The sequence below is a fragment of the Hoplias malabaricus genome, chromosome 15, assembly GCF_029633855.1.
Source record: "Hoplias malabaricus isolate fHopMal1 chromosome 15, fHopMal1.hap1, whole genome shotgun sequence".
Taxonomy (NCBI): domain Eukaryota; kingdom Metazoa; phylum Chordata; class Actinopteri; order Characiformes; family Erythrinidae; genus Hoplias; species Hoplias malabaricus.
The window spans coordinates 17151723-17179259 of record NC_089814.1 but is presented as its reverse complement, the minus strand read 5'-3'; the positions used below and the strand labels follow the sequence as shown (position 1 = coordinate 17179259).

Below are 27537 nucleotides of genomic sequence, written 5' to 3'. Positions count from 1 at the left end.
ATCGACTGCCGCTCTGGCCAACGGCCGCTTAAGAACAAGAACGAGGTCGCGGTGGAGGCGGATTCATTAAGACAGCCAATCAGAGCTCTGCCTTTTGTGACGGATCCATTCTTCGACCAATGATATTGGCGGTGATCTTCTTCCTGTCGGGGGGGCGTTTGCTACCTGTGTGAATGAACGAAGTTATTAGCAGGCTGAAAGGCGAGCTTCGAAAGGGTTTATTGAACACTGTGCGGGGGACACGCAGAAATGGCTACCGCCGCGAACACGTAAATATCCGCGGATGTTTCCCGTATTTTGTCCATTCCCGGTTAAGTGGATATGAGCGCAGTGTCGGCGGCTGGCTGTCAGCTCCACAAATTTAGCGGCTAGTCGGTTAGCTGGCTCCATTACAACACAATGATCTGCCAGCGAGCAGCTAACCTTAGCTAGCCGAGGAAAAGAGCAGCCGCTCGGGCTCATGAAGCGGACAGAAGTACTCCCTGGAAGCGGAGAATCGGGGTTTCCTGCGGCAATTCGGAAAGCACAGTGCTTGCTGAGTACGAGTGTGATTATTATGCTGTTTTTCAGGACTGTCGAGCTGTATAATTGCTCTTGTTCACGGAGAAGTGTCCTCGCTAACATGACTGAGTCTGCTCTATCGACTCTGCTCCTTCTTTAACCCGAGCCGAGTACCGAGTCTACTTTGCTAAACTACCCTATTTAGTCAAGACCTGGGTATTTCAGGATTTGTTCGCTTACGCTGCGTGAAAAACTGTCTGTCAGGGGCCAATAGAAGCAACTGCCTTCCTGGAAGAAGACCATTAGCATTTAAACCTGATGGTTTTTCTTCCTGGTGGTATTTGGCTTGATCAATATTGGATACCACAGGTTTCCTGGAGATCCCGTTAGAAATCGACCAATTTCAACCATAGTAAAATACAGTTAAATCGTTGAGATCTTTTCTATTGTGGTATCAGCCCTCCAGGAAAACACTAAATACCATTTACTGCTGGAGACCATTCCTAAAGTAACCGAGAGAGATCTTTATTGGATTTTATATTTGTGTTTGTTGTTAAAGGATAAACATGGTCATTTTGACTATTTCTTTGGCAGTAGTGCTGCATAAACTGATGGAATTCAAGCTATGAATTAAAGTGGCGTTAATAATCCTTGAAAAAAACTCATAAAGGCCTCACTCTAGCAATTCCGTGAAAATCTTGCTAAACATATAGTGGAGGTTTGATGTGATTATTGGTGCTGTTGGGTCATTGCTTGGTAGTTGTCAGTTTGCCTGCTCTTGCTAGACAGATACATTTCAGACTGCCTTTTAAAGGATAGTAGTTACATAGCTGGATTCCATTCTGGCACTTTGTATGAGCAAACCTGACTTTAATTGCTGTTCAGAGTCAGACTTTCCAGAAAACCAATCTTAAAGTCAGTGGTTCTCTTTAAAATTCCACAGGCTGGTATATTACATGAAAGTGGCTTTAAATCTCTTTTAGTCAAGTGAACTATTCCAACATAAATTTCACCTTTAAACTGTTCTGCCTACCATCACCATTAGATCTTCTGCATTACATATTTTTACAAACGGAGCCACTTTATTCTGAAACCTGGCAGATGCTAGTGTGCAACATCTCAGGAGTCTGAAGCTGTATACAATAATTATAGTTAGAATACAGTAATAGCCCAGCTTTAGTCATCAGTAAAAAAAATGTGTACCTTGTCCTATTAACACATCTTAAAGCCTGTTGAGAACTTTCACATTCATATCTACCAAACGTTTTAATCCAACAGGGTAACCCAATTTAATCACTAGGGCTAGTTTATTTAAATTTTAGTTGAACCAATATAACAAATAGGAAAACAGATCTCAGTATCCTTGATAGACTGTATGAGTTTCTCATGTTTAGACTCAGAGTTCCCTGGTGCATTGAAGCTTCGTGATGACCTTCCTTTTTAGTCCTGAGTGTTTTTGCAAAGTGCTGGAGGGTTGTAAAGAAACCAATCCAAGTTTTGATGATTGCTCTAGATGAATGTTTTCACATAGTTCTTGATTTGGAAATTGTGCCAAAAGCCCTTCATGAACTGCACGGTATTAGGCCTCCTGGAGAAGCATGTGAATTATTCTGTTTATACAGAAGGAGCACAGAGTAAGACTCAGTTATCACAGTCAATGCTAATAGGCAGAGAGACTTGCTAAATAAGTTGATGAACATCTGAGAGTGACCCCAATGGAAGTGCTACTGCAGAGACTTTGAGAAGAGTACTTCAGCTACACAAGTAGTCCTGGCCTGCGTTATCTCATCTAAAGGATAAAGATGGGCTCTCAAGCACTTCAGATATTGCGTCAGGGTGTATGGGCCTCCCTGACTGGAGGCTGGTACGTTGACCCTCATCAAAGTACCTTCTCCAACTGCTTCCACCTCTACCTCTGGATATTCCTTCTGGCCTTCCCCTTTCTCCTCTACATGGTGAGTGTGGGCAGCCTCTTAATTCACATATACAAGTCATATTTAGAGATGCACCAAAATAAGGATTGTGGCTGATGCTAATATCTGGTATTTGTCATATACCAATGCATAAATATTTATTAATGAAAAGTGGAACCTGACACTGTATTAAACTGGGGTGGCAATTAGGAGAAATGTAACCTTTTCAAGTCACAAATGCAGCAAAATATATGCCAGCATTACATATACCTTGTACATTTTCAGAGTGCACATGCAGAAATACACTCTAGGTCTAAACATTGGTCTGATGATAAAATTACAAAAAGCCTTTATCATTCGATTTGCAAATATTTCCAAAATGCTACATTCCTAGTTATTTTAGACTTCTTCCTCTGATTCATTTACGATTCTAGGTACTCTATAAAATTTAATGCGAAATATTCATTAGTTTTGTATTGAAAAAAAATTACAATTTTGTAAAATGTGCGTGCCTTGTGCACATTGACCCACTACATGTGGTATACATTTGCATTATCTATCTATTACACATTTTCCCATTATCTATCAATGTTGTGATCTATTTCAGCATGTGATTAGGAATGGGAGGCATCTACATTTTTCATACCATCTGAAAATATTAACACAGTATTACCGTGGGTGGGTGCACATTTGGGCTGCTCTGAGCCTGGTATCTTTGAGCACAAAATTGAGTGAATGGTTTTTATGCTATGCATTTTAGCTCAGCAATGTCCAACTGTGCACACGGACACACGTGTCACCAATTAAAAACCCATTTCTGAGGGAGCAATTTTCAGTGACTGGTACTAGAGGAACAGAAGAGTTTGAACATGAGGGAAGTAAAACAGGTTCTGCACTCTTTGGCAGATCTGGCCAGGTAACAGGCACTTGTGGTTTAGCATACCACAGCAGATGATTTTTCAGCTAACTCCAGTTCATATCGCACATTATTTAGAGAATATAGTCTCATACCTTTTGAGCACAAAGTGGAGTGAAGTGTCTTCTGAGTATTTTGATTTCAGCTTCTCTCTCTTTTAACCCAAAATCAGGCTACTTGGTTTGTTCCCCCCAGGGTGTGCCATTCCAGAATTTTAGATTTATAGTTATATTTTGTAATATAACTTAGCAAATATGTTAAGGCAAAAAGGATAAAAAGCACTAGTTCTCAGTTTTTATGAGATTTTTTTTCTATAAAGTCTGTAAACTAACAGGAAATATTCAGCAAAAGTAACGGGTGCCCTAGTTGTGTCATTATCAGGTCAGAAATCGCAGATGATTCTTTGTAGTGCAGTACATTATTTGGGCAAACCCAAAATGTTATCTTTCCATCTGTGGCATTCTTTAACTTGGTGTGGCTCAACAGGATGGTTTTTAAATGCAGTCACTTAATTGTATGAATGCCTTTGGTGGATATTTCCTCCTTTTAAGCCTGCAAGCAAAACCAAGGCTAAGAGTCAGCTGACTTGCTGCTAATGCAACAGTTTTTTTAAGGTTTTAGGAAGTAGCTTGGAAATGGTTGTGAAGGGATCTGAGGTATATAGAGGTAGAGACGTTCTGAAATACATTAAGTTTTTGACCAGGTGACACGGTCAAATCTTTGTGTAAAAATGTAGTTAAAAAGTAATTACAAAAAATATTTTTTTTAAGTAGCAGTACATTGTTGTGAAACATTTTATTCATTTCTTGTTAATAAGAACTGATTAGTAATCTTTAAAATTATTTTTAAAATTCTGTTTGTTAAGTAAACATAGTGTGAAACTGCCTGCACTTTTGGTGTTTAAAATATCCTGGTACAACAAGAAAAAAGCTATTTAAAAAAAAATTATATCTTTTTATTTCATGTTCCCAGGTAACTTTGACCTAAAAACATTATATTAAAAATGTTAATATTTCAAAGTCCTTTGTGCAAAAGCTTGCATAATTCTTATTTTTCTTAATAGCATATATTTTGCCACTATTTTAGCTGCAAATATCTGTTAATGTTTAGAGAGAAATTTGGAAATGGTAACCTTTTGAAATGTCACCATCCATAACATTTCCAACGATTTTTAGTTTAGCAGTAAAGGATTTCCACATGAGTTGCAAGACTAAGTGTCCCCTCTTTATCATACTTATGATAACTACGATAATTGAAGTAATAACTCATGGTACTCGTGGTATATTTATTATTTTCTGTTGTATATTTTTATTTTTCTGTGTTGTGGAGGTTTCTGGCATGTAAAATCCCATTGCATCTCTTTCAAGATTTCACAAGAAAACTTTAAATAGTGTTTGATTTGTTGTAATTTTTTTTTGTTTGTTTTTTTTTAACAAACTAAACCATTGGTTTTCATTATTGTGTGTGAAATGCAAGGCAGTGAGTAATAAGACCTAATAATATGGTAATAATACATTGTTCTAAAATTTCTACAATAGATATTTACTTTTTAAAAGTGGTATAATTGATGGCATGCATTGTCATGCTCGTTATCAGGTTTTCAGACCGTAGCAACATTGGTTTAATCAGTCACTATTTCAGATCATATGTTTAAACCCTTTTGTTTTGTTTTTATTATGTTTTTGTGTTTGTCTAGGCATTGCCACCCAGTATAGTGGTAGCAGGGGCATACTGTGCTGTGGTGGCAGTCTTCTTCACTGCTGTCAAAGTGGTGAACTTCCGCCTGCATGCCATGTTTGACTTGGGTGAGATTGTGGAGAAGAGGCAGGCCTCGCTTACCACGGACCCCCATAGAGTTGAAGAGGGAGATGATGGCTCTGGAGCTCATGATGGCAGCCAACACAGGTATGTGTGTGTTTATTCAACAATTAATCATAAATTTGATTAGAGGAGGAGTTGGAGAGAAATTCTGTTGTGAAGTGTGGTATGTAAAAGTACTCGCTTTAGTGTATTTTTCATTTATTTTCATATTTTTGGGGTAAAACTAAACGGGAACGGTTAATTGCAATGAAATAAGTAGTTGTAGAGACATGCACATTTGCTGGTACAGATGTAGTACATTAATATTTTGTGTACTGATCTGCCAAAACCATACTATTAAGATTAATCTTATAGGTCAATTAATTTATAATATAAATGAATATAATAATTTAATTGGGCAAAATACTAATAAAATGTACATTCATCTATCAGTTTGGAAGCCACATTTATCTTATTTTATCAGCTCCAATTTTAATACATCTGCACTTTGTAATTTTACAATAACACTTAAATTCATCTGAGCTCTGCATACTTTACTGTCCTCTTTTCACCCTGTTCTTCAATTGTCCAGACCCTGCAGGGCCCTCACCCAGCAAGTATTATATGGGCGATGGATAATTCCCAGCACCGCAGTTACATTGACATGATACTGGTGTTTGAATGTGTGTTGAGCTGTAGATCAGACACACCAGTGGTACTGCTGTTTACAAAATGTGTAAAGCAATGAACACAGTCAAATCAGAAAAATAAAAAAAGGTTAATTTAATCTTATAGATGATTTATGTATAATAAATGATTAAAATATATGTTTAAGGAATACTTGTTTTTTAATTAAATGAATCGTTGCATTATGAGATTCAGTATGCTAAACAGGCAACTCTCGCTGCATATTGGAATATTTGGTTAAAGTATTACATCATCTATTTACCTTTACCATAATGAATAAATTCATTTTGCTCACATTCTATGTAATATATTTGGGCACATTTAGTGTAAGAGCAGTTTGGTAATATGTAAATATGAACACACCATAGTTTTTTGCAAGTCTACACACAGCTGTTGGTGTTTGACAGTCCTCACATGATTGTTAGTGGTGAGCTCATGTTGCTTTCTGGTCCATAGGGACAGTGGGGGTGGTGTGGAAATGACTGTCTTCAGAAAGGTAAACTCAACCCCCCCAGTGCGCTGCAGCTCCCAGCACTCCCTGTTTGGACTTAACCAGGTGTCAGTGAGTACTGAATGCAGTTAGACCTCACTACAGTTGGGGAAACATTACATTTTGGCTAAATCAAAAGTCTGAAGTTTGTAGACCAGATGATCTAAGCTATATATATATATATATATATTTCTATTTGTTTCTATTTCAACAGGAATTCTTGCCACAACTTGAAGACCCAGGAGGCTCTAAGGGTACACATTTACTGCTTGCTTGTTTTTTCCAGAGTTATAGTTGACAACCTGTAGTCCATGGGTGTTGTAGTGATATTAAAAACTGTTAATAACTGATTTCCCTCCATTAACAGATGTTTCTTGCCTGTTGGTTCATGTTTGAATTTGTCATTATGCTTGTTTTTCAGATATCAAAGATCTGATTCGAGAACACGGAAGTGAAAATGTGACTTCTGCACACAGAGTGGTCCTTCGCCACAATTCTCAAGATGCAATCAGTAAGACTTTGATCTTTCCTGTTTTTTTTTTTGTTTTTGTTTTCTCTGATCTACCAAATCTTATCCTGAGCTGAGCTGAAAATTTGAATATGTCTGAGGTCTAAATAACAATAAAAAGTGCATGATAAGACTAGAATTAGGAAACACTACTTTACTGTTAAAATGTTTTGGCTCCCTAACTAAAAAGGGCATGTCTATTGAACTAAATATTAATTACATTTTACCTGTGCCCCTATAGGAACGAATGGTGTGGTTCACTCCTGCCTGGCTGCAGCTCTGGCTGGAGATTTCCCAGCTCTCATGGGTGTGGGAGGAGCTTTTGGGAGCTTACAGCCAGCAGACTGTCCCTCCATTCCGCCCTCCCCCTCCAGTCAAGAAGATGGAGAAGAGAAAGAGCCAGTGAGCACAGGCAGAAGGGTGGATGGGGTGACAGAGCAGCAGCCTCAGAAGAGTCCAGAGGATTGCTCCCTGGTGGGCTACTCCCCTCTTGGCCCTTCAGCTGAATCTGAAAGCTTGGGTGATGCCCCTCTCAGCCCCCTCATCAAAAGCAGTTTGAGTGAGGAACTGAGTGAAAATCTGCTAGGTCTGGGCCTAGACCCGGTCACCTTTGTGCCTGGTGCTGAGCGTCCAGGTGGGCACAGCGGGGCGGCGCTGGCCGCTGGCTCCACTGACAGCTGCTTCAGTGGTGGGGGTGCAGCCACTGACAGAGAGACCCTTAGTACAGTTAGCAGCTATCGAAGTGAGAAAACAGACTCTACGCAGCTGGAGAGCCCTTCACTCAGCCAGCCAAAAAACCCAGCCCCTGCACCTTCTTCAGAAGCAGCAGCTCAAAGTCAAGGCACCCGCCTGCAGGCAGAAGACCCAGCTTTCCTGGGGGGCAGTGACACGGATGATCTTTCAGACAGCGAACTGCTACGATCTCCTTCAAAAGAGCTTCCCTCCGGGCAGGGCCTGGACAGAACTCTGGTTGAGGGTGAGGACATACACCCTTTGTCTGCAGACGCCCCCCAGCTGCCCCTCTCACCAATGCAGGACTCATCCCCTTCCAGCAGTGGACACTCTGAGGCTTGTGACATGGACCGTGGAATTCCAATTCCCCCACTGCCCCCACCAAGGCAGGCCAGCTCTGTGCCCTCTGGACTGGCACTGGGGCTTGTGTGCTCAGAGCCAGCACTGCCTGTCACATCTCCACCCTACCTTCTAACAGAGCCTCCCTCCCTACAGGTGCAGCAACAGCAGGTGGTGCGACCCAAAGACTTGAAGCTCCTACGTGCTGGGGGCAGTGTTGGCCACCGGCCCGGCAGAAGGAAACCTCAACGAAAGCGTGGTGCTGCTGGCAGCAGTAGCTTTGACTGTGGCTCATACCGTAGGCGTCATGGTCACAATCGTGGCCAGCGCAGAGACTACATCCCTGTTCGCAGCCGTTTGTGTACCAAAGCTTACAGTGAGAGTCTCTTTGAGGACTCCAGTGACGAGGATGACGGCAGTGACATGAGCGCAGGGTCCAGCCTTGGCTCCCAGCGCCGCTTCAGCTCAGATGATGAAGATGATGATGATGACGACACAAGCTCATCCACCTCCTGCTATTCCCCAGATCTGGCTAATGCTGGCATCACCTCCCAAGCTGACCCTTCTGTTCCCCAGCTGCCTAGCTCAAGTGAAGTGGACTCGGTAGGCCCCTCTCACTCTCGCAGCGCACAGCGCTCAGCGAGCACTGCCAGTGCCAAGACTCACGCCAGGGTTCTCAGCATGGATGGGGCTGGAGGTGGACACACAAGCACAGGCACTCTGGCCTCTACCCACCTTCCTTTACCAACTTCTTCCACTCCAGCCCCACGTCCACTAACCGTCTCTAAGTCTGACTTGGAAGCTCGTACTGGGCATTCTGAGGCTTACCCCAGGGCTCACCACAGACTGGACTCACTGGGGGGTTCCTGGGCAGGAAACCAGACTGGCTGGAGGGCAGGGGAGTTGCTGGAGGAAGGTGCTGTGGGAGGAGGTATGCAGAGCATTGTCTCTACTTTTAATGTATTTTAACTACAAGCGTTATTAAGTAGGGTAGGGCATTATCAATTTAAATGTGTTGTAAGGTGTATAATCTGGAGATAGCAATAGCCTAATTTTCAAATGATAGAACAAAATAATTAGCCTGTATCCTTCTACCAAGTATACATTCTCTTTCTAGAGGTTTTTTTTCTTTTCCTTCCCTTTTTGTTTCTTTTTTAGAAATACAGAGCAATGTTTTCTGATGTGGATAATAACTGTTCAAGCACAGGATACATACAGTATTTCTTCTTCAACAAAAGTATAAGGACCCAAAACACACTTCAAAATCCACCATGACAGTCTGAAGAGACTCTCATTTGGAATGGCCTCTCATTTATGCCCTGACCTAAACATCATAGACATTTGTGAATAGGCGTTAGCTACTGTAAAATATTTGCAAGCTGTGGTTTCAGAAACCATACTATGTACGGGCTCTATAAAATGTTCAAACACAAGACACGCTGATTATTTTGGATTAATTGTTATGAAAAAGTAACAGCAATTAAGCCGTTATTTATATAGATTTTTTAATCATAGATTTTTTTAAACAAGCATGACCAACATTTGCATATAACTGTATACTAAAGTGTTTTTTTCTGATTTTATGCACTGCGACAAAGCAAAGTGAAAATACAAACTACTAATTAATGTAATGAGGAAAAACAGCATGTTAAAAGCTGGAGAAAATATTCACAACAGACTGGCAACCGACTTGAAAATAGAAAGTGTTTTAATGTCTTGTCCATGCATTATAAACATCATTAATTCTTCTTCCTTGTGTGTGTGTGTGTTTTAATAGTGGTTTACAACAAATGCAACATAAATTTCATTGTTCTGTTACATTGCAAATTTTGGGTCATTTTTGTTTTTTCTTCTTCTTCTTCTTCTGCTTCTGCCTGTTTGAATTTTTTTCAAGTTGTGCCTGGCTCTGTACCTGCAGCATTGGCCTCTGAGGAAGGGAACAAGCGAGACTCCATGAGCAGTGTAAAGAGGACACAAGCCATCCGCAGGAGGCACAATGCAGGCAGCAACCCCACCCCTCCCCCCTCTGCTATGGGTTCTCCCCCTAGTCTCCAGGACCTCCAGAGGGCCCGAACCTCCTCACACTCCCGTGCACGAGCCCTCCCCACTGCCCTGCAGTTTGCTTCCTCACTGCTGCTTCCACGCAGTGGTGTGCATGAGGCCTCCACTTTTGATGACACCTCAGAGGGTGCAGTGCACTACTTTTATGATGAGAGTGGTGAGGGCAAACTTTACTGCAGTTTTATTGCCTGTGTCATTGTCCTGTTTTGTCTTGTAAATGAGTGTGTTCAGTTTAAACAATGAACTTTCCTTGTTCCACAGGTATAAAAAGATCTTATACTTTTGGACCTGCAGGAGGAGGCTATGAGGACCCAGTGCAGTAAGTCTGGGGGAGAAAAACACCTTTCCCATTTTTCCAAAAATGTCCAAAAAAATTTTTGAGTGTATCATTGTGCATGTTTCATAGGGAGCGAGAGAGACAGTCCCAGTCCTCCAGCTTTACCTCCAATGAAGTACCAGACATGGCTCCGGTGCTCTCCATGCTGCAGCCCAGACCTGTGGTTCTACAGGGCATGCAGGTGCGCAGGGTGCCCCTGGAGATGCCAGAGGTGAGCTGTGACCCTACACACAATTTCTCAAAAACATTCAGACATACTCACCATACAGCATACTCACCAGTGTTTGAAATCTGTTGTCTTCCAATGTAGTTTGACCTGGATCATGAGTCCTTGCATGAATCTCAGGAGAATACCCTGATGATTGAGGAAAAGGCCAAGCCAAAACAGTACTACAGATTCTGGGTGCTGCCAGGGAAGTGGCTTAGAGTGCGCTACGACCGCTTGGCCCTGCTGGCCTTACTGGACAGGTGAGACTGCTTAGAAACAAAGGAGGTGCTTGTGGGATTATGGAACACACCTGTGTTTAAATGTTTGTAGTTTACTCCACACAAATGCTCTACTTATGTTGCTTTTCCACTGCATGGATCCGGATATTCTCGTCTCAACATGGCTTGGCTCAGCACGCTTAACTTGTCACTTTTCCACTGACAGGGCTCCCCCATGAAATTGAGCCGGTGACATCCTGAAACCCTGTCTCTAACAGGAATCAATGGCTTTGAAAACCACAACAACAGTTCCAGCTAATTTAGCCATATTATTCATTGTGAATTTTGCGTGTTGTTTTTGTTTTTTGTACTAAACACAGCTCTGTGCCACTAGTTCTCACAGATCTGTTTTACTATAAACCTCTTCAAAACACCTTGAGGTAAAGATATTAGTTGTGAGTCCGATAAAAATTAACGTGAAACCACGTGTAACTAATTTTACAAATGGTGGTTTGTGCTGGATTTGAATGATCTCTGTATTTCATGGTGATTGACATGTTTCTCTGGCCAATCAGCGCTTTGCATTGTTTACACGTCACCATTTAGTACCTACTCTGCATGGTTGGATACTGGAGTGAGCTGGGATCGAAAACTTACCAGATTCCAGGGACCTGTTATCGGCTCGGCAAAAGAGCTGTGCCAAGTTGAGTAGAGTCATGTAGGTCCCATGCAGTGGCCATTAGATGAACTGGTTGTTTTGGCAAATCTCTAAGTGCCCCCAGGGAGGCAGACCGAAAATGATTCTTAGGCCCAAAGAGAAATCAGAGGAAATAAAGACAGAGTCAATCATTCTTTTCATCATTTTGCCATCACACTGGTGATTAAACAATGAATTTAATATACTTTTATTTATACATGGTTTTTTGAAACATGTTTTTTCAAAGCAGCTTTAGAAAATTCCATGTACTATCCCCAGTTAAGCAAGCTGAGGTGACAATATCAAGGAGCATGAGAAAGTAATCATAGGAGAAATCAAGATTTAAACCCATCCTCATCCTGGCCATGCTCTATTTAAGTAGCCAATAATCTGACTGTCTGAGCCCACCTGCTCAAGCCTGCATCTTATTGGCCACTACTCTTATAACCCCAGTTATGTTGATGGTATCTGAAATTAATCATTGTTAAGTTCAAAGTTGGTTTAAAAATTGTTGTGAAAGTGTAACCTAGACTTATTCTTCTAAAATTCAGAATTAAATTCATAGAAAGCTAGTGCCTTTCTGTAGTCTGAGTCTCTGAAGGCAGGTTGGAACATTTCAAATTTAGTTGGCTGCTCAAACTTTGCAACAGTTTGTTTTAAGGCACAAGTGTAATCCTTGTACCCAGGAAAGGTTTTCTTCAGTGCTAGGTTATAGTGTCAAATTTAGTAGGCTCTGATGGAGAGTTTATAGAAACACATGCATTATGATTGAGAAGCATTTTGCAGTTTGATGTTTTTATGAGTTGACTTCCTACCTGTGCTGCAGGAATCGCCGTGTGGGAGAGAATGTGTTTGCAGTGGTTTTGGCCAGTCTGGTGGCCTTCCTCGGCTTCCTGCTGCTGCTAAAGGGTTTTTTCAGGGACATCTGGGTCTTCCAGTTCTGCCTAGTCATCGCCAGCTGCCAGTACTCCTTACTGAAAGTGTGTATATGTAAAATGTTTCTTATTACTTCTGTTAAGATTTATGAATGTAAGAGTGCGAAATTAATGTTTCATCTCTTCTTATAAAGAGTGTTCAGCCTGATGCAGCTTCCCCAATGCATGTAAGTACACAAGGCCCCTCTTATACTTTCTCAGTTTATACTCTCAGAAATCACTAGAGCTTTATCACTAAACTCTTTTTTGTTTTTTTTTGCACAGGGCCATAACTGGATCATCGTGTACAGCCGGCCGGTGTACTTTTGCTTGTGCTGTGTACTCATTTGGGTCTTTGACCTTGCTGGCCACACTGAGAGTCTGCAGTCATTCTCCCTCTATGGTGTCACTTTCTTCTCAGCTCACTTCTTGCTGTGTGCTAGAGACATGCTCATAGGTCAGTACAAATGTCAGTCAGACCCTGAAATACCGCTCTGGCTCATTTCTAGAACTGTTCAGCATTTACACCAGGGTGTTTTTTTGTATGGATTATGTAATATTTTTGTGGTGTTATTGAATATGTAAGGAACATATGGAGTTGTCTTTCCCCCTTCCAATATATATATATATATATTTTTTTTTTTTCTTTGCAGTTTTCACCCTCTGTTTCCCAGTCATCTTCCTCTTTGGGCTTCTACCTCAGGTCAATACTTTTCTCATGTGTCTGCTGGAGCAGGTGGATATGCATGTTTTTGGTGGAACAGGTAAGAAACAATTCTTTTCATATAGTTGTTTTTAAAAATAACATCCCTAAACAAGGCCATCAGTTTTGACACAATTCTAGAATTGGGATTATGTTAGTGCATAATGCCTAGGTAGATGCTTAATAAGATTACAGATATGATGATCTGCTGTTAAACCGATGCTGTCATCACTGTAAATAACCGTTTCACTGTTTTTATGTCTGTCTACCACTACCAAGATGATGGTCTGATGCATGCAGGGTTATTGTTATCATAATTATGGTGGACGATTTTTGGAATCGACAAAATATTTCCAGACAAATTTATATGGTAGCAGTATTTATTAGAGATGCCTTATAATGTCATACTGGTGTTGGCTTCTGACCTAATACAAAGTGGAAAATGCTGGAGGTAACAAATCTAGCCTGCGCTATTTACTATTCCTTATCTCCTAGTTATATAGGGAAGAAACTAAAATTTACAACTTTATGTGTAATTAGGTTTTAGACCATTTTTAACCATCTGCCTGAGATGGGGGCAACATAATTTCTCTAAAAATATTGTGTACATCTTTGAATAAGTTGTTTAATGTAAACAATTTTACTGCCAGAGCACTCAGACTAAACGCACAAAAGCAGACACCTTTGTAGCAGTCAACACAATAACAAAATAAAAAAACATGGGTACAAAGACTTTGTGGATTCTTTTCAAATTTCTGAATTTGTAGTGAGAATGAGAGATTGTACAGAGACACATTTAAGTCAGTAATGAGTCTCTTAAATGTTCCGCAAAACAAGTCTGCACATATGGAGGAAGGAGAGAAATGGTCATGAGGAGCGTTCACTTAAATGACATTAAATGAAATATCACATTAAACCTATCCTGTTCAACGCCTGGATGATGAACGCACGAATGTTGATAACAGCAAGAAGCACGAGACCTAACATGAGGTTCAGTATACCAGTGTACTGTAGTGATGTATTCCATTCATATTAAATTAAATAGAATTTGTAGAATCTGAAATCTGATTCATTTTAATTAACAATATTAAAGAGTCTGTTCTGGACATTTAGAATTTTCTGTAGCTAATCATCAGCAAGTCAGATGATGCAATCAGAAAAAGGGCAAAAGGCATACAGACAAACTGCTGCCGCCCCATTTTTACAAGGTTTTAACAGCATATGGTATCGTGATATACTGGCATATGTTGTCAGGAGCCGGCTTGCTTTACTGCACTGTGTGAAGTTGAACAAGGCTGAGGGAACACATTTATTTCCCACGCTTAATTATAGGTTAAGCACTGAAATGTATTTCTAATTTGATCAGCCTGTATTTTAATTTCAATGATTATTTTCTGGACAACATAAATACTTTGACTCATTAAAAAAAATCTTCACCTTGACCTAGGATAGTCTTTGAATTTGTGAGCATGTGTACCAAACCTTCAGAGGAAAATGTGGATAATAATGATTTACAACTTTAACCATACAAAACTTGAATAAACTAGACTAAAAATGTCGATTGTCTTTTTCAGCCACCACAAGTCCCTTGTCGTCCTCCTATAGTCTGTTACGCAGTGTGTTGGTGGCAGCTTTGGTTTATGGATTTTGCCTGGGTGCCATTAATGTAAGTATACAATTTTGAAGCCCAATCCTAAAGTATATTGATTTTATGAATGATAATTTGTTACATTGCATTATCTCTTGCTGTGTAAAGGCTCCATGGGGAGAGGCTCATGTCCCAGTGCTCTTCTCTGTATTTTGTGGTCTCCTCCTTGCCTTGTCTTATCACTTGAGCAGGCAAAGCAGTGATCCCACCATCTTGTGGTTAGTGTCGACTCTAGAACTAAAGTACACCACCCTTAATCAAATGCATGTGTGTGTGCTGACTTTAATTTATTTTTTATTTCTGGTCTATTGTAGGTCTTTAGTACGCTCCAAATTCTTCCCAGAACTGGAGAGCCGGACTCCTGAAGAGCCCCCACTGGAGATCAAAGACCCTTTGCCAGAGAAACTGCGCAACTCTGTAGTAAGAGACTTGACACTTTTAACATATCAAGCGATTAATGGTTTTAAAATAAATAAATAGTTTGTATATATTTACAATTTACTACTTACAATTTCATTTATATATTGTTTCTTTTTTGTTTTCTGTTACAGAAGGAGATTTTACACTCAGACTTGGTCATGTGTCCACTCATGGCCATTATTACCTTTGCCATCAGTGCCAGTACTGTCTTCATTGCTCTGCAGGTCAGTCAAAAGTTTAGATAGTATACAGTATTTTTGATAACGGTCAGAAATGTTATATATTTGTTGTCTGGTCTGATTTGTCAAGGTAATAGATTTGTAGATGTTGCAGTTAGACATCACTTATGTTTGCATTGTTTATAAATGGTCTCTACCACTCCCTTTTTTTTCTCTCTCTCTCCTCTTCTCTCCCCAGCCTGCTCTCAGTTTTGTCCTGTATATACTGGCTGGGGTGGTGGGCTTCCTCACTCATTACCTACTGCCTCAACTCCGCAAGCAACTGCCCTGGTTTTGCTTGGCACACCCAGTGCTACGATCCCATGAGTACAGCCAGTTTGAAGTCCGGGGTAAATTCTTATACCTACAGACATGCATGTATGCACTGAACAGGTATTCTCTATTGCTGTATTATAACCGTATTGTATCCTTATGTGCTGTAGATGCAGCTCAGCTGATGTGGTTTGAGAAGGTATATGCCTGGCTCCAGTGTGTGGAGAAGTATTTCATTTACCCTGCCGTGGTGCTGAACTCCCTGACCACAGAGGCCTACAGTGTCAGCCAGAACCCTGATAAGCCTGGCACTTAGTAAGTATCTCCTTGTATTAATTTACCCCTAATGGTATATTAATGTACATGAGTGCTTTTAATAATGAGATTTCTGAATGTGTTGTTGTGTTTATATACCAAAACTGAAAGATGATGGACATATACTGACAGAAAATAAAAATGATTTACATCAAAAGTATTAAAATCTTTCATGATATTTGATCATGCAAAATGATGCCAGTCTTCATTTTATTCTTTTGAAATACTTTCAAAATATGTGGTGTGTACACATTCTCACACAGAAACTATCAGAGAAGGCATGTTCCAGAGGAAAATTGACGTTCTTGCATACCCTTTATTTTACTGTGCTGAATTACAACATGTATATCTTCTATTGACCATAAAAGGAGACATTAACAATATGTGCTACAGCTTTGGTTAGTAATGAGAGTGTTGTTCCTTCTTCCGCACAGTGGGCGAGCTCTGTTCATCTCAGTGGCTGGAATGAAGCTCCTGCGCTCGTCCTTTTGCGTACCATCCCAGCAATATGTCACCCTCTGCTTCACCGTCCTCTTCTTTAAGTTCGACTACCCACGCTTCTCTGAAACCTTTCTGCTTGACTACTACTTCATGTCCATCCTCTTCAGCAAGGTTTGTATTCTTCTGATATTTTAGAAAATGTGAAAGATATCTGACAACAGTTGGAGTTTGAATTTCTGGTTTTTCATTTGTCCCTTTTTCTCTCTACAGCTGTGGGACCTGCTATATAAGCTGCGTTTTGTGTTGACCTACATTGCCCCATGGCAGATTACCTGGGGCTCTGCTTTCCATGCTTTCGCCCAGCCATTTGCTGTGCCTCGTATCCTCCTCCTGATTTCAGTGATTTTAATAGTTTGGCACAGACCAAATACCAAACAGAAGTGTTATGAAGCACAATGTTGACTTTAAAATCCGTGTTTGTGTTTTCTTACATTTGCCAACTATTTTGTTACATAGGCTATTAAATCATGCAGTAGCATTCAGAGTAATACTGGGAGAACTCTAAGGTCGAAAGGTAGTCCAAATAATTATTACCGCTGTGAGTCCATTCTGTGTTTTTTGTATTGCATCATTATTTCCTGATTGATCAATGATTACTGCATCACTTTTGCAGTAGGAACAAAAGATCATTTGAGCTTCTTTCCAAATTCTTTTGTGTTTGGAAAGCTGAATGTTTGCTGTTATTTCTGTTACTATTTAATGTTGATTTCCTTAGCCACTGCTGTGACTCCAGACTCTGCCATGCTGTTTGTGCAAGCGGTGTTCTCAGCACTCTTCTCCACTCCCCTCAACCCTGTGCTGGGTAGCGCTGTGTTTGTCACGTCATACACCCGCCCAGTCAAGTTCTGGGAGCGAGACTACAAGTAAGCAATTTTTTTGGTTGAGATGCCTTTTGACCATTTTTTCCTGGAGTATTTGTTTCAAAGGCTACATAGTAAATTTAATTCTGTCACTTTGCAGTACCAAAAGGGTAGACCACTCCAACACACGCCTTGCCACACAACTGGACCGTAACCCTGGTGAGTGCCACACTTTTTTTTTGTGGGGGTTCATATGCATTATGTACTTGGCTATTTCTCCTCTTGTTTTGCTTAATTTCTTTTCTTTGTAAAGGTGCTGATGACAACAACTTGAACTCAATCTTTTATGAGCACCTTACTCGCTCACTCCAGCACTCTCTGTGTGGCGATTTGCTGCTGGGCCGCTGGGGGAACTACAGCACGGGGGACTGCTTTATTCTGGCCTCTGACTACCTCAATGCTCTTGTGCACATCATCGAGATTGGCAATGGCCTCGTCACTTTCCAACTACGAGGATTGGAATTCAGGGGTGAGCAAACTCTATCTAGAAATTCATTTTAGTTGAATTTTCATTGGCAGTGTTGGGGTGAAATTTGTTTAGCCCTAATCCTAAGGATATATCTTTTATTTTATTTTTATTTTTTTTCCCTGTGCCATTAGGTACATACTGTCAGCAGCGAGAGGTGGAGGCCATTACTGAGGGCGTGGAGGAGGATGAAGGCTGCTGCTGCTGTGAGCCAGGTCATCTGCCCCACATGCTCTCGTTCAATGCTGCCTTTGGCCAACGTTGGCTGGCCTGGGAGGTTGCAGCCACTAAGTATGTCCTGGAAGGTTACAGCATCAGCGACAACAATGCTGCCTCCATGCTGCAGGTGTTCGACCTGCGCAAGATTCTGATCACTTACTATGTCAAGGTACTGCAAATAAGACAGTATTCATTATTACAGTGGCTATTCCACCTCCACAAAATTCAATATTGTTTACTCTTTGCATGTAAATGGTTTTGCACGTTCAGTGGCTTCTTAGGTTAATGTGTTCATTATACATCTAACTGGACTTGTTGACTGTCTGCTGCAGAGTATCATCTACTATGTGAGCCGCTCACCCAAACTGGAAGAGTGGTTGGCTAACGAGACAATACAAGAGGCACTAAGACCCTGCCTCAGTGCTTCATATGTAGACAGTGATCCTACCTTTAACCTGAACATTGACGAAGACTATGATCACAGAGCCTCTGGAATCACGCCCACGGCCTTCTGTATGGTTTACCTGGACTGGATACAGTATTGCAACAGCCGCAGACAATCGGTCAGCAAAATTCCTCCTTGTTAAATATGTTCAGGCCTATTGTCTATTGTAGATTTGTTTCTGAGAATGATGGGGGTCTTCCTTTACCTCATTCTGTCTTTCTCTGTGTTGTTTGTTGTAGCCTGTGGACAGCGAAAGAGACTCCCCTCTGGTTACACTTTGTTTTGGTCTCTGTATCCTGGGCCGTAGAGCATTGGGCACGGCGTCTCACAGCATGTCTGCAAGGTAAAACCCCGACCTTCTTGAAATTGGGTTGTTGTGTTTTATATCTTCCAATATAGAGACAAAACTGAGTGAAATTACAAAGCTAACATGCTCCTGCCTATTCTGCAGCCTGGAGCCCTTCCTGTATGGTCTCCATGCTTTGTTCAAGGGTGATTTCCGGATCACGTCCCCAAGGGATGAGTGGGTGTTTGCAGATATGGATCTACTGAATCGTGTTGTGGCGCCGGGTGTGCGCATGTCTCTCAAACTACATCAGGTAGAGCTCAGTCGCCCCTCATCCCGAACCTCCTTCCTACTGAAATTAGGTTTCTGGGGTAATGCTGCAGTGTATTCATAGCTTGGTTAAAAATAGGTTTGCAGGTAGCAGAATGAAAGTGCTCGATATATTTCCCAAACACTATGACTAATTCAGGTACTACAAATATAAAATACATGTACCATATTGAGTAAAAACATACGTTTATTGACTGAATAGGTTGCTCTATTGAATTTTGTCAATTAGCTTAATATTTCGTTATATTCATGTAGGTTGAATAATGTATAATTTACCCTTCCCTAACGTCCTAATGACCTCTTTATGTATAGGACCACTTTACCTCTCCGGACGAGTATGAGGATCCAGTGGTGCTGTATGATGCAATTACGGCTAATGATGAGAAGATGCTGATTTCCCATGAGGGTGACCCAGTGTGGCGCAGTGCCATATTGGCCAATATGCCATCGTTATTAGCCCTGCGCCATGTCATGGACGATGGCAGCGATGAGTATAAGATCATCATGCTGAACAAGCGCTTTCTCAGCTTTCGAGTCATTAAGGTGCCACCTGCCCTTTTTAATAAATGCAGAAGTCTGGTTTGTTTTGTTGGTCAGGTCTGTGGGCTTAGACAGTGTAGTCATTACCTTGAATTTTTGAGTGACTAACAGAGCTTTTACAATTCAGTCATTTCACGGTATTCTGACCACCTCCCTGTTTCTACACTCATTGCCCATTCTCTCTGCTCTGCTGACCATACTGGAGCACTGTGTAGTTCTACAATTACAGTGTTCAATGTGTGTTTCTCTGCACACTTTTAAGAAAAACCCTTTCTCCCTGTTCTTCCATAGCCAGGGCCACCACAGATCAGGTATGTGTTGGCTGTTGGGTTATTCTCAGCAGGGAAGTGACACTGGTGTTGTTGTGCGTTAATGTGTATTGCTTTAGTACGAGTGGGTCAGGCAGTGCTGCTGGAGTTTTAAAACTGGGCGCACACACTGTTCACTCTGTTAGACACACCTACCTTGTTGCTCAACCTTGTAGATGTAAAGTCAAAGACAATAGCTCATCTGTCGCAGTTTGTGTTGGCCATCCTCTAGTCCTTCATCAGTGGACACAGGACATTGTTGGATATTTTTGATTGGTGGACCGTGTCTGATCCACTTATACCAGCACAACACACACTGACACGCCACTACCATGTCAATGTAACTGCAGCTAACTATGATCCACCTCCCAAATCATACCTGCTCTGTGGTGGTCTTGACCATTTGAAGAACAGGGTGAAAGAGGCCAAACCAAATATGCAGAGCAACACAGACTACAGTAAGTCATTTTTCAAATACAAAGTGGTCCTGTTTGATCAGAGGAGCTGAGAGAATGGAAACGAGGTGGGCTATGACTGTGTTCATATGTTGTGTCTATGTGGGGAAATAAATATTTTGTAAATATGACTAAAAAACAAATTAATCAGCAATGTTTGTCAAAGTTATAAAACTTAGCAACAACTAAGATTCTCTCTCAACCCCTGTTTGAGGAGGCACTGTTAATACTCTTAATACTTGTCCTCTGCAGGTGAACAGAGAGTGTGTGCGTGGGCTGTGGGCTGGGCAGCAGCAGGAGCTGGTTTTCCTGCGGAACCGGAATCCTGAGAGGGGCAGCATCCAGAACGCAAAGCAAGCCTTGCGCAACATGATCAATTCATCCTGTGACCAGCCCATCGGATACCCCATTTATGTTTCTCCCCTCACCACTTCTTATGCCGGGGGTCATTCCCAACTCCGCTCTGTCTGGGGAGGCCCTGTTAGTCCCCACAATATCTACACCTGGTTTATCAGCAGCTGGGACAGGTCAGACTCTCACTCTGTAATGTATAGCCCTTAAAGCTGAACCTACACTTTGTTTTATACTGTTGTAGTACTGTAATTCTGTTTGTGGCCTGTCAGTTGCATTACACAGTCTTCTGAAACATATTCTCCTACTAGGACAAATGTCCAAACAATAAATATGTCATTGTTAAACTTTGCCCTGATAAATCCACTTTTCCTTGATCTCTCCTGCAGACTGCAGAAGGGCTGTGGTGCTGGCTGCAATAGTGGAGGGAATATCGAAGATTCTGACTGTGGTGGTGGATCTACCTCCATCAGTAACAACCCTGTAGTGCATCCTCCCCAGAGTTCAGCACCCACTGTGCCCCAGTCACACCTCACCACCATACAACAATCCCTGGGTAAGGTCTTCACAGAGTTAGTACTAAGCCTTTAATCGGTCGTTGTTCAAACTAGACAACCCCTTTTTGGCATTCTGTTTAAGGGGCATGATCTTGTGTTATTCAGACAACAGCTCAGTCTCATTCTGAATGAGCCAATAGATGATGTTTGGACTAAACTGCTATAGGTTATACAAGTGGTCATATGTACATACAAATACCATGCAATATCCTACAACATTGTGGTAACTGGGGGAAAAAACACCTTGGGTTGGTAAAGGATTGGAGTACATTTTTTCACATACAACCACTTTAAAGTCCAGGCTTTTAATATTTTAACCTTTCTGTACACAGGAACTGACAACCCTGTAGGACCAACCTGGCCGGTCCACTCCCAGCCACTCCCTCTGGCCTTGCTCAGCCAGTCAGAGGGAAGGATGGATGCAGGCCTGGTCAGCTCTCTCCACCGGACCTCTTCCATTCAGGGACTGCTGGGCCAGCATCTGTCCAGCTCACAGCTGTCCTTCAGTAGCACTGTGGCCCTCCCGCCAGCTGAGCGCTTCTGCCCTGGCAGCCTGCAGGATAACACCAGCCACAGAGCATCCCAGAGAGGCCTGGGGCTGGGACTGGGGCTCAACCAGGGCAGCGGGCTGCCCTATGAAGGTCTTTATAGTAAGTGGAGTCTGTCCGGTAGGAAAGGCTTCAGTGGGCCAGGAGCAGTAGAAGGGGATGGAGGGCTGTCTCAAAGCGTCCGCACTCAGGTGAGGAACACCTACTTACTCTTTATCTTAGCCTCTTTTTTTTTTTTCCCCTTTAACCCAGCACTTATTTTTCCTCCAAAACAATGAGCTAAGACTTGTTTGGTGTCCAGGGTAACGGTGGTGATTGTTTGTAGTTGAGCAGCAGTCACAATGAGTCTGTGTGGAGGTTGTGGGCTCAAGGCCAGCTCCGGGTGACTGTCTGTGAGGAGTTTGGTGTGTTCTCCCGGTGTCCGCGTGGGTTTTCTCCGGGTGCTCCAGTTTCCTCCCACAGTCCAAAAACACGCGTTGGTAGGTGGATTGGCGATTCAAAAGTGTCCGTAGGTGTGTGTGTGTCGCCCTGTGAAGGACTGACCCTCCCTCCAGGGTGTATTTCAGCCTTGCACCCAGTGATTCTGTGTAGGCTCCGGACCCACCGTGACCCTGAGTGGTTAAAGACAATGACTGAATGAATGAAAAACAAAAACAAAAATCGACATTTTTTACCAATATAAGACATACCCCAAAAGTAAGACATAGTGGGACTTTTGGGGGTAAAAAGAATGTATGACACTGTCTTACTTTCGGGGAAACACGGTAGTAACTTAAATGAAATTTCATGTCAAGTTTAACTTTGACAAGGGATACCCAGACTGTGACACTCTCTAACGCTGTATCTGCTCTGTCTGAGCCGACATTGAGGCAGCACTGACAGTTGCGTTTTCAGCATTGGGGGTAATATACTACTCTTTAGTGCAGATTACAAAATACAACATAAGCAAGAGTAACAAAAGTAAGAGTTGACAAAACTCATCTCTGAAAGCTTTTCATTTTTGCCACTGCTCATAGAATATCAGTGCTCTGCAAATATGAAACTGCTGAGCCAAGGTGGGTTGTTTACATTGCTGATTTCTGGCCATGTTCACAGCCATGCCCATTTCACAAGGCAAAGCGAAATGCAAAAACCCAGTGTGACTTTAGGCAAAATATAATTGTCTGGTTTTAAAAACGTCACACATTTTGTGATGAGTCTTGTTAAATTAGGGGAAATCTGGGGAAAATTTTGATTTATTAATTTATTTTTTAACATTTGCTCATATAAAAGGGATTAATGAGAAATATTTGTATATTCCAGGCTTCCCAGGCTTTCCAGCCTGTCTCACCTGGCCCACCCACTGAAGCCAGTCCAACACTGGATCCAGTGGGGACTGTTGTGCCCACAGAGACTACGCCCCTTGCATCAGATTCTCCTGGTGTGCGGGAGGAGTCTACAGAACTGCCTTTACTTGAGCACCTGCGCTGAGCCTGCTAAGGGATAACACAGCTAGGCCTGGACAGAGTGAAGTTGGAATGTGGAGCAAGTTTTTCACAAAGCCTATGGTCACTCCAGTGGTCCTGCTTAAGCCAATAAAAAGAATTGGAAGGAGCATCCTGTTATGAGCTGACCTGCCCAATTCCTTCATTGCTCTTTTTTGCGCTTTATGCCTTTCGATGTTCTAGGAAGCATTTTTCAGTTGTCTTACTCTAAGAAAGGGTGCTCCATGGCAAATTTGTACTGACGATAGGCTCTTGTAAGACCAAGTTATACATCATGAACCTGGGTGCTGGTGCTTTTGATGGAGCTACTGGTCACCATTTTGGCCTCTAGGCTCGCAAGCCAAAAAAGCCAAACCAGTGCAATCTGAAAAGACTTCTCTCCATGTTACGGCGGGTCTATGAATATTTTGAAAACCTTAAGAATCTTTGGCTTCAATAAGTAACTGCAGTGTGGGGGGGAAGGGAATGACCTCTGTAGCAACTGACTGCTGGCTTAAGCCTCTCTCTCACCCTTCGTCCTGCCCACCTGCTGTTAATCGTTATTGGAGTTAATGGGGTTTTTAGATATGGAATGTTTTTATTTTTTTCTTTTTTTCTATCCACCCTACTCAGAGGGTCAGAGATCCCTTCCTCATGTAACAACCTCTTGCCTGTACCTGCAGTTTGCTGTTCAAGCACCAAAGGCCCATTCACCCCTTCCTCCCACAGAACACACATTCCAAAAATCTATCTGATTGACGTAACACAGCACTTTCATTACAGATTCACATTAAGTAGCCATTACATCATGGTCAGGGTCAGCTGTGGCAGCCTGTGGCCAATCTGTCTGCAAGTTTCAGGGATAAGACTTACACACATGCACACTCTGAGATGATAACCTTCAGGCACTTCCCTTGACTCGTGGTGCTCCTCCCTGCATAGTTTACAGCCCACTCAGAAAATGACAGGGGTCCTGACGTAGAGCTGAGTAGAACATGTGGACCACAACTGAGCATAAGATGCATGGATCACTGGCAGATTAATGGTCCTGTTCACATCTGTAAGGGAGAATTCATAATGGCGTTGGTTTTCTTTTCCTTATATATGACTTTTTTATATATATATATATATATACAGACCGCACAGATTTGCCAGTGACTATTTTCCTACCTTCTGTCTCTGACAACTCTCCCTCCAGTGAGCTTTGGACTTGCTCTGGTGGGACAGATATCACGCTGGTTTTTCTGCCTCTTAAGGTGCTTGCTTTCCTACTTGCTGTGAGCAAGCACCTGCAGTACAGCTCCCCCTACTGCGATACTACTGCTACTGCATCACCCTCTCTACTACTAATAGAACTAACCAAACTACTGCTCCTTTTGACTTTTAAATTCCAACGTTTTAGTTGGATGAACTGATAAGGAAAAAACAAAAATAAAGAAATACCAATATAAAAGAAAGATACATATTTATTTGATTGCTGATCTTGTTCTGGAGGTGGAGGGAGTGGGTTATTTTGTTGTTGCAACTGGTTGTGACATGCTGATACTAACTGGAAAGGTGACACTACTCTAATTGAACTGTAACCCCTGCCCTTTTAGTGACCCTTTGAGACCCCTTCTTCGCTAGTGTCTGCTTTGTGTAATAGTTTGACTGGAATTGGGCCCATGACTGTCTTTTGTCATTTTGTTTGTTTTTTTTATTGTTGTTATTGATCCTTCCCCCTCAGAATAGGTGAATGAAGCACTGGCTGACTGCTGATGAAAGTACAGGTTGCAGAAAGAATACAGATGAAGAGTCTTGAGTGCAAAACCCTCAGGACAGAAATGTGGAAAAGGCAGTGTTGAAAATAGAGCTTCAAATGGATGGGCAATAAACCGCCTTGTAAAGAAGCGTTTTTAGTTTGTTGTTAAGCTAAACTGCACATTTGTCTCTAAAACTGAAGGGTAACTTGCCATTATGGCTGTAACATAGCGAGGAGGGTCTTTTGAAAATGGTGTCTAACAGGTGAAATAACATGGCTGTGCAGTAAGGAGCAAGAACTTGGGCTGAATACTGATCTTGGTGAGTCATGTAGTCAACTGTTTTCACTGGTGGGTACTGATTTGTTCGGTTGAAGCACCAGTCAGTAACGATGCTCATTCTTCTGGTGGTTTAAAGGTGTTTTTTTTTCTTCTGTTTTTGTTTAAATTTTAACTGTTACTTATTCTGTCCTGGATTTAATCTCGCTCTTTTTTTTGATTCCCCACACTCTTCCATGCAACTAGGGCTTCGCAACTTTGACTTTTACAAATTACAATAGTCTCCTGAGAGATGATATTCAGGTCAGAAAAATAACTTTCATTTGTGTTGTTTAAAGCTGTTTTGGTGTCGGCCTATAAAGAGTGTTTACATTGATCATCTCAACGTTAGGTATTTGCTGAATCTAAATATAAAAATCTGAACTGAAAAGCTTGTATTGCACTGCGATGATAAGTGGGGACAGGAAGCCCATTTCTCTGCATTATAATCACATTGAACACAACCCTTTAAAATTCTGAATAGACGTTCGACATTGTTTGGTGAGTGTGTGTGCACCTCACATTATACGCAGACTCTTCAGTTTATCACAGAAATTACATTTTTGAAATCCTTAAAAACTATTACAATATTTCTATAGTTCTGCAAGGAGAGGAGGTCCTTTTCTATATTTAAGAGATAACATTGTCTAGGAATGGTTTGGTAAATTAAGCAAGAGGTTAAGTGATCACATGATCCCTTCTGTGTTTGTGGGTATGGTGTCGGTGGCACTGCTTGCGTTTTCTGGCCCTCCTCAGGTCTTAAACGTGCTCATTTCAGAGAGATCCATATTTGTTCACTCATTAAGCAATGGTCAGCCAATGACCCTTTTTTCTGTAGAGTGTAGTCATATCTCCATCAGAGCTGGGCAGAGGCCCAAAAATGACTGTCTTTCTTTATCAGGACCATTTTTTTGTGTTTCACATTTTCTCTCACATCCTCAGTGTAATTTTTCCAAAGCTACAGGGAGTTTCCTTTTCTTATTTGGAGGAAGGCAAGCACAAGTTAATGGACAGTCTTGGGTGTCAATAATAAAAGGGATTGAATGAATCTCTGCCATTTATGTACAGCATGTTTTGTATATAAATATATATTTAAAATATATATATAAATCTATTTTATTATTGGATTTCTGGTTATTTTTAAAAGAAAGACACTACTTTGAGTCTTAGGGGAGCTGTGTTTCTGTATTACCCCTTTATGGAGAGGCTTGACCCCCAGAGTGTGGAAGAGCACTCTCTGACCTTTTGATTCAAGCCGTTTTGGGAAGGAAATCATTTAATACTGCTTTTGCACAACTGTTGTAAAATAGTACACCATCACATATTTGTTTGAAATCATCTTTTAGTATTATGGGGGATTGTTTTATTTAAAAGCTGTTATTTGATATTCAAAGTTATGTACAGATTTTTTATGTGATGATTTTTTTCCTTTTATTTAAATTAAAGCTTTTTTTTTGATCATCGTTTGCTGAGCAGTCATTGGAAAAAAAATTTGCATGAAGGCCTTTCACCTGTGTCCAAAACATCAGTAATAATCTTAAAAAAAATTTTTAAAAAGTAATATTTAGAATGTCTGTACTCCACAACACACTCTTACAGTTTTGCAGAGCCTCAACGCCACAATGCATTGTGTTATACATTTGATGTAAAAAATTGTACAAACCACTTTTCTGGAAACATTCATTTTTGTTTTTTATAAAATTCAATAAAAACAGGAATCTATAGTTTAATTCTCTTGAACCATTATTAACTGATAAAAGCACAAAGAAAATATCATATTTTCACTCCTAACATAACACACAAAAAAGGTTTTGAACAGAGATGTTTGCCTCACTTTTACTACTTTGCAGTTATTCATTCATTGTCTGTAACTGCTCGTCCAGTTCAGGCTTGGGGTAGGTAAGGAGCCCACCTGGACTCACTGGGCAGGAACACACCCTGGAGGGGGCGCCAGTCCTTTACAGTTAATTACACTTTCTTTAGTTGGAAACTGAAGATGAAGTTTGGTAAATAGAATTTTTGATCATTTTTGCTCGATGAAAAAGATCTGCTCGGTTTGTGGTAGATATTGTTTGTTTGTTAAAGCCCCATTCACACATGCATTACAACCCAGAAATTTTCCAGACTTTACCTGGAAAAGTTGCATGTGTGAATACAAACCTGCATTATATTTGTCCAGAACTTTATTTGGTTGGCACTCTTGTACAAACTCAGGGTATGTTTGAGTAGAGTTGAGAATGTTCCAGAAGATCA

The 27537-nt window shown here is 41.3% G+C and overlaps 1 protein-coding gene across 2 annotated transcripts; it reads left to right on the top strand.

Moving 5' to 3' along the window:
* The first annotated feature begins 229 nt into the window (after positions 1–229).
* Positions 230–26956, top strand: LOC136668004 (pecanex-like protein 3). Of its 2 annotated transcripts, none has more exons than XM_066645219.1 (34): positions 230–2456; positions 5027–5235; positions 6274–6379; positions 6522–6561; positions 6729–6818; positions 7057–8817; positions 9805–10104; positions 10209–10266; positions 10354–10495; positions 10595–10752; positions 12234–12387; positions 12477–12509; positions 12607–12778; positions 12975–13085; positions 14599–14690; positions 14781–14890; positions 14987–15092; positions 15224–15316; positions 15510–15660; positions 15754–15898; positions 16333–16510; positions 16610–16718; positions 17133–17262; positions 17360–17418; positions 17513–17728; positions 17860–18113; positions 18277–18507; positions 18629–18732; positions 18841–18988; positions 19318–19548; positions 20561–20835; positions 21049–21215; positions 21549–21955; positions 23067–26956. In XM_066645219.1, the coding sequence occupies exons 1-34, from the start codon at positions 2304–2306 to the stop codon at positions 23232–23234; spliced, it is 6861 nt and encodes a 2286-aa protein (XP_066501316.1). In that variant the 5' UTR covers positions 230–2303; the 3' UTR covers positions 23235–26956. The 2 variants fall into 2 exon arrangements, with proteins under 2 accessions (XP_066501316.1, XP_066501315.1); XM_066645218.1 differs by having other exon boundaries at positions 9781–10104.
* The last annotated feature ends 581 nt before the right edge of the window (positions 26957–27537 follow it).

Coding starts and splice junctions, on each gene's coding strand:
- LOC136668004 (XM_066645218.1), top strand. CDS start 2,304: ATGGGCTCTCAAGCACTTCAGATATTGCGTCAGGGTGTATGGGCCTCC. Junction 6,819..7,056: donor CAATTCTCAAGATGCAATCA/GTAAGACTTTGA, acceptor GTGCCCCTATAG/GAACGAATGGTGTGGTTCAC. Junction 18,989..19,317: donor TGTCTCTCAAACTACATCAG/GTAGAGCTCAGT, acceptor CTTTATGTATAG/GACCACTTTACCTCTCCGGA.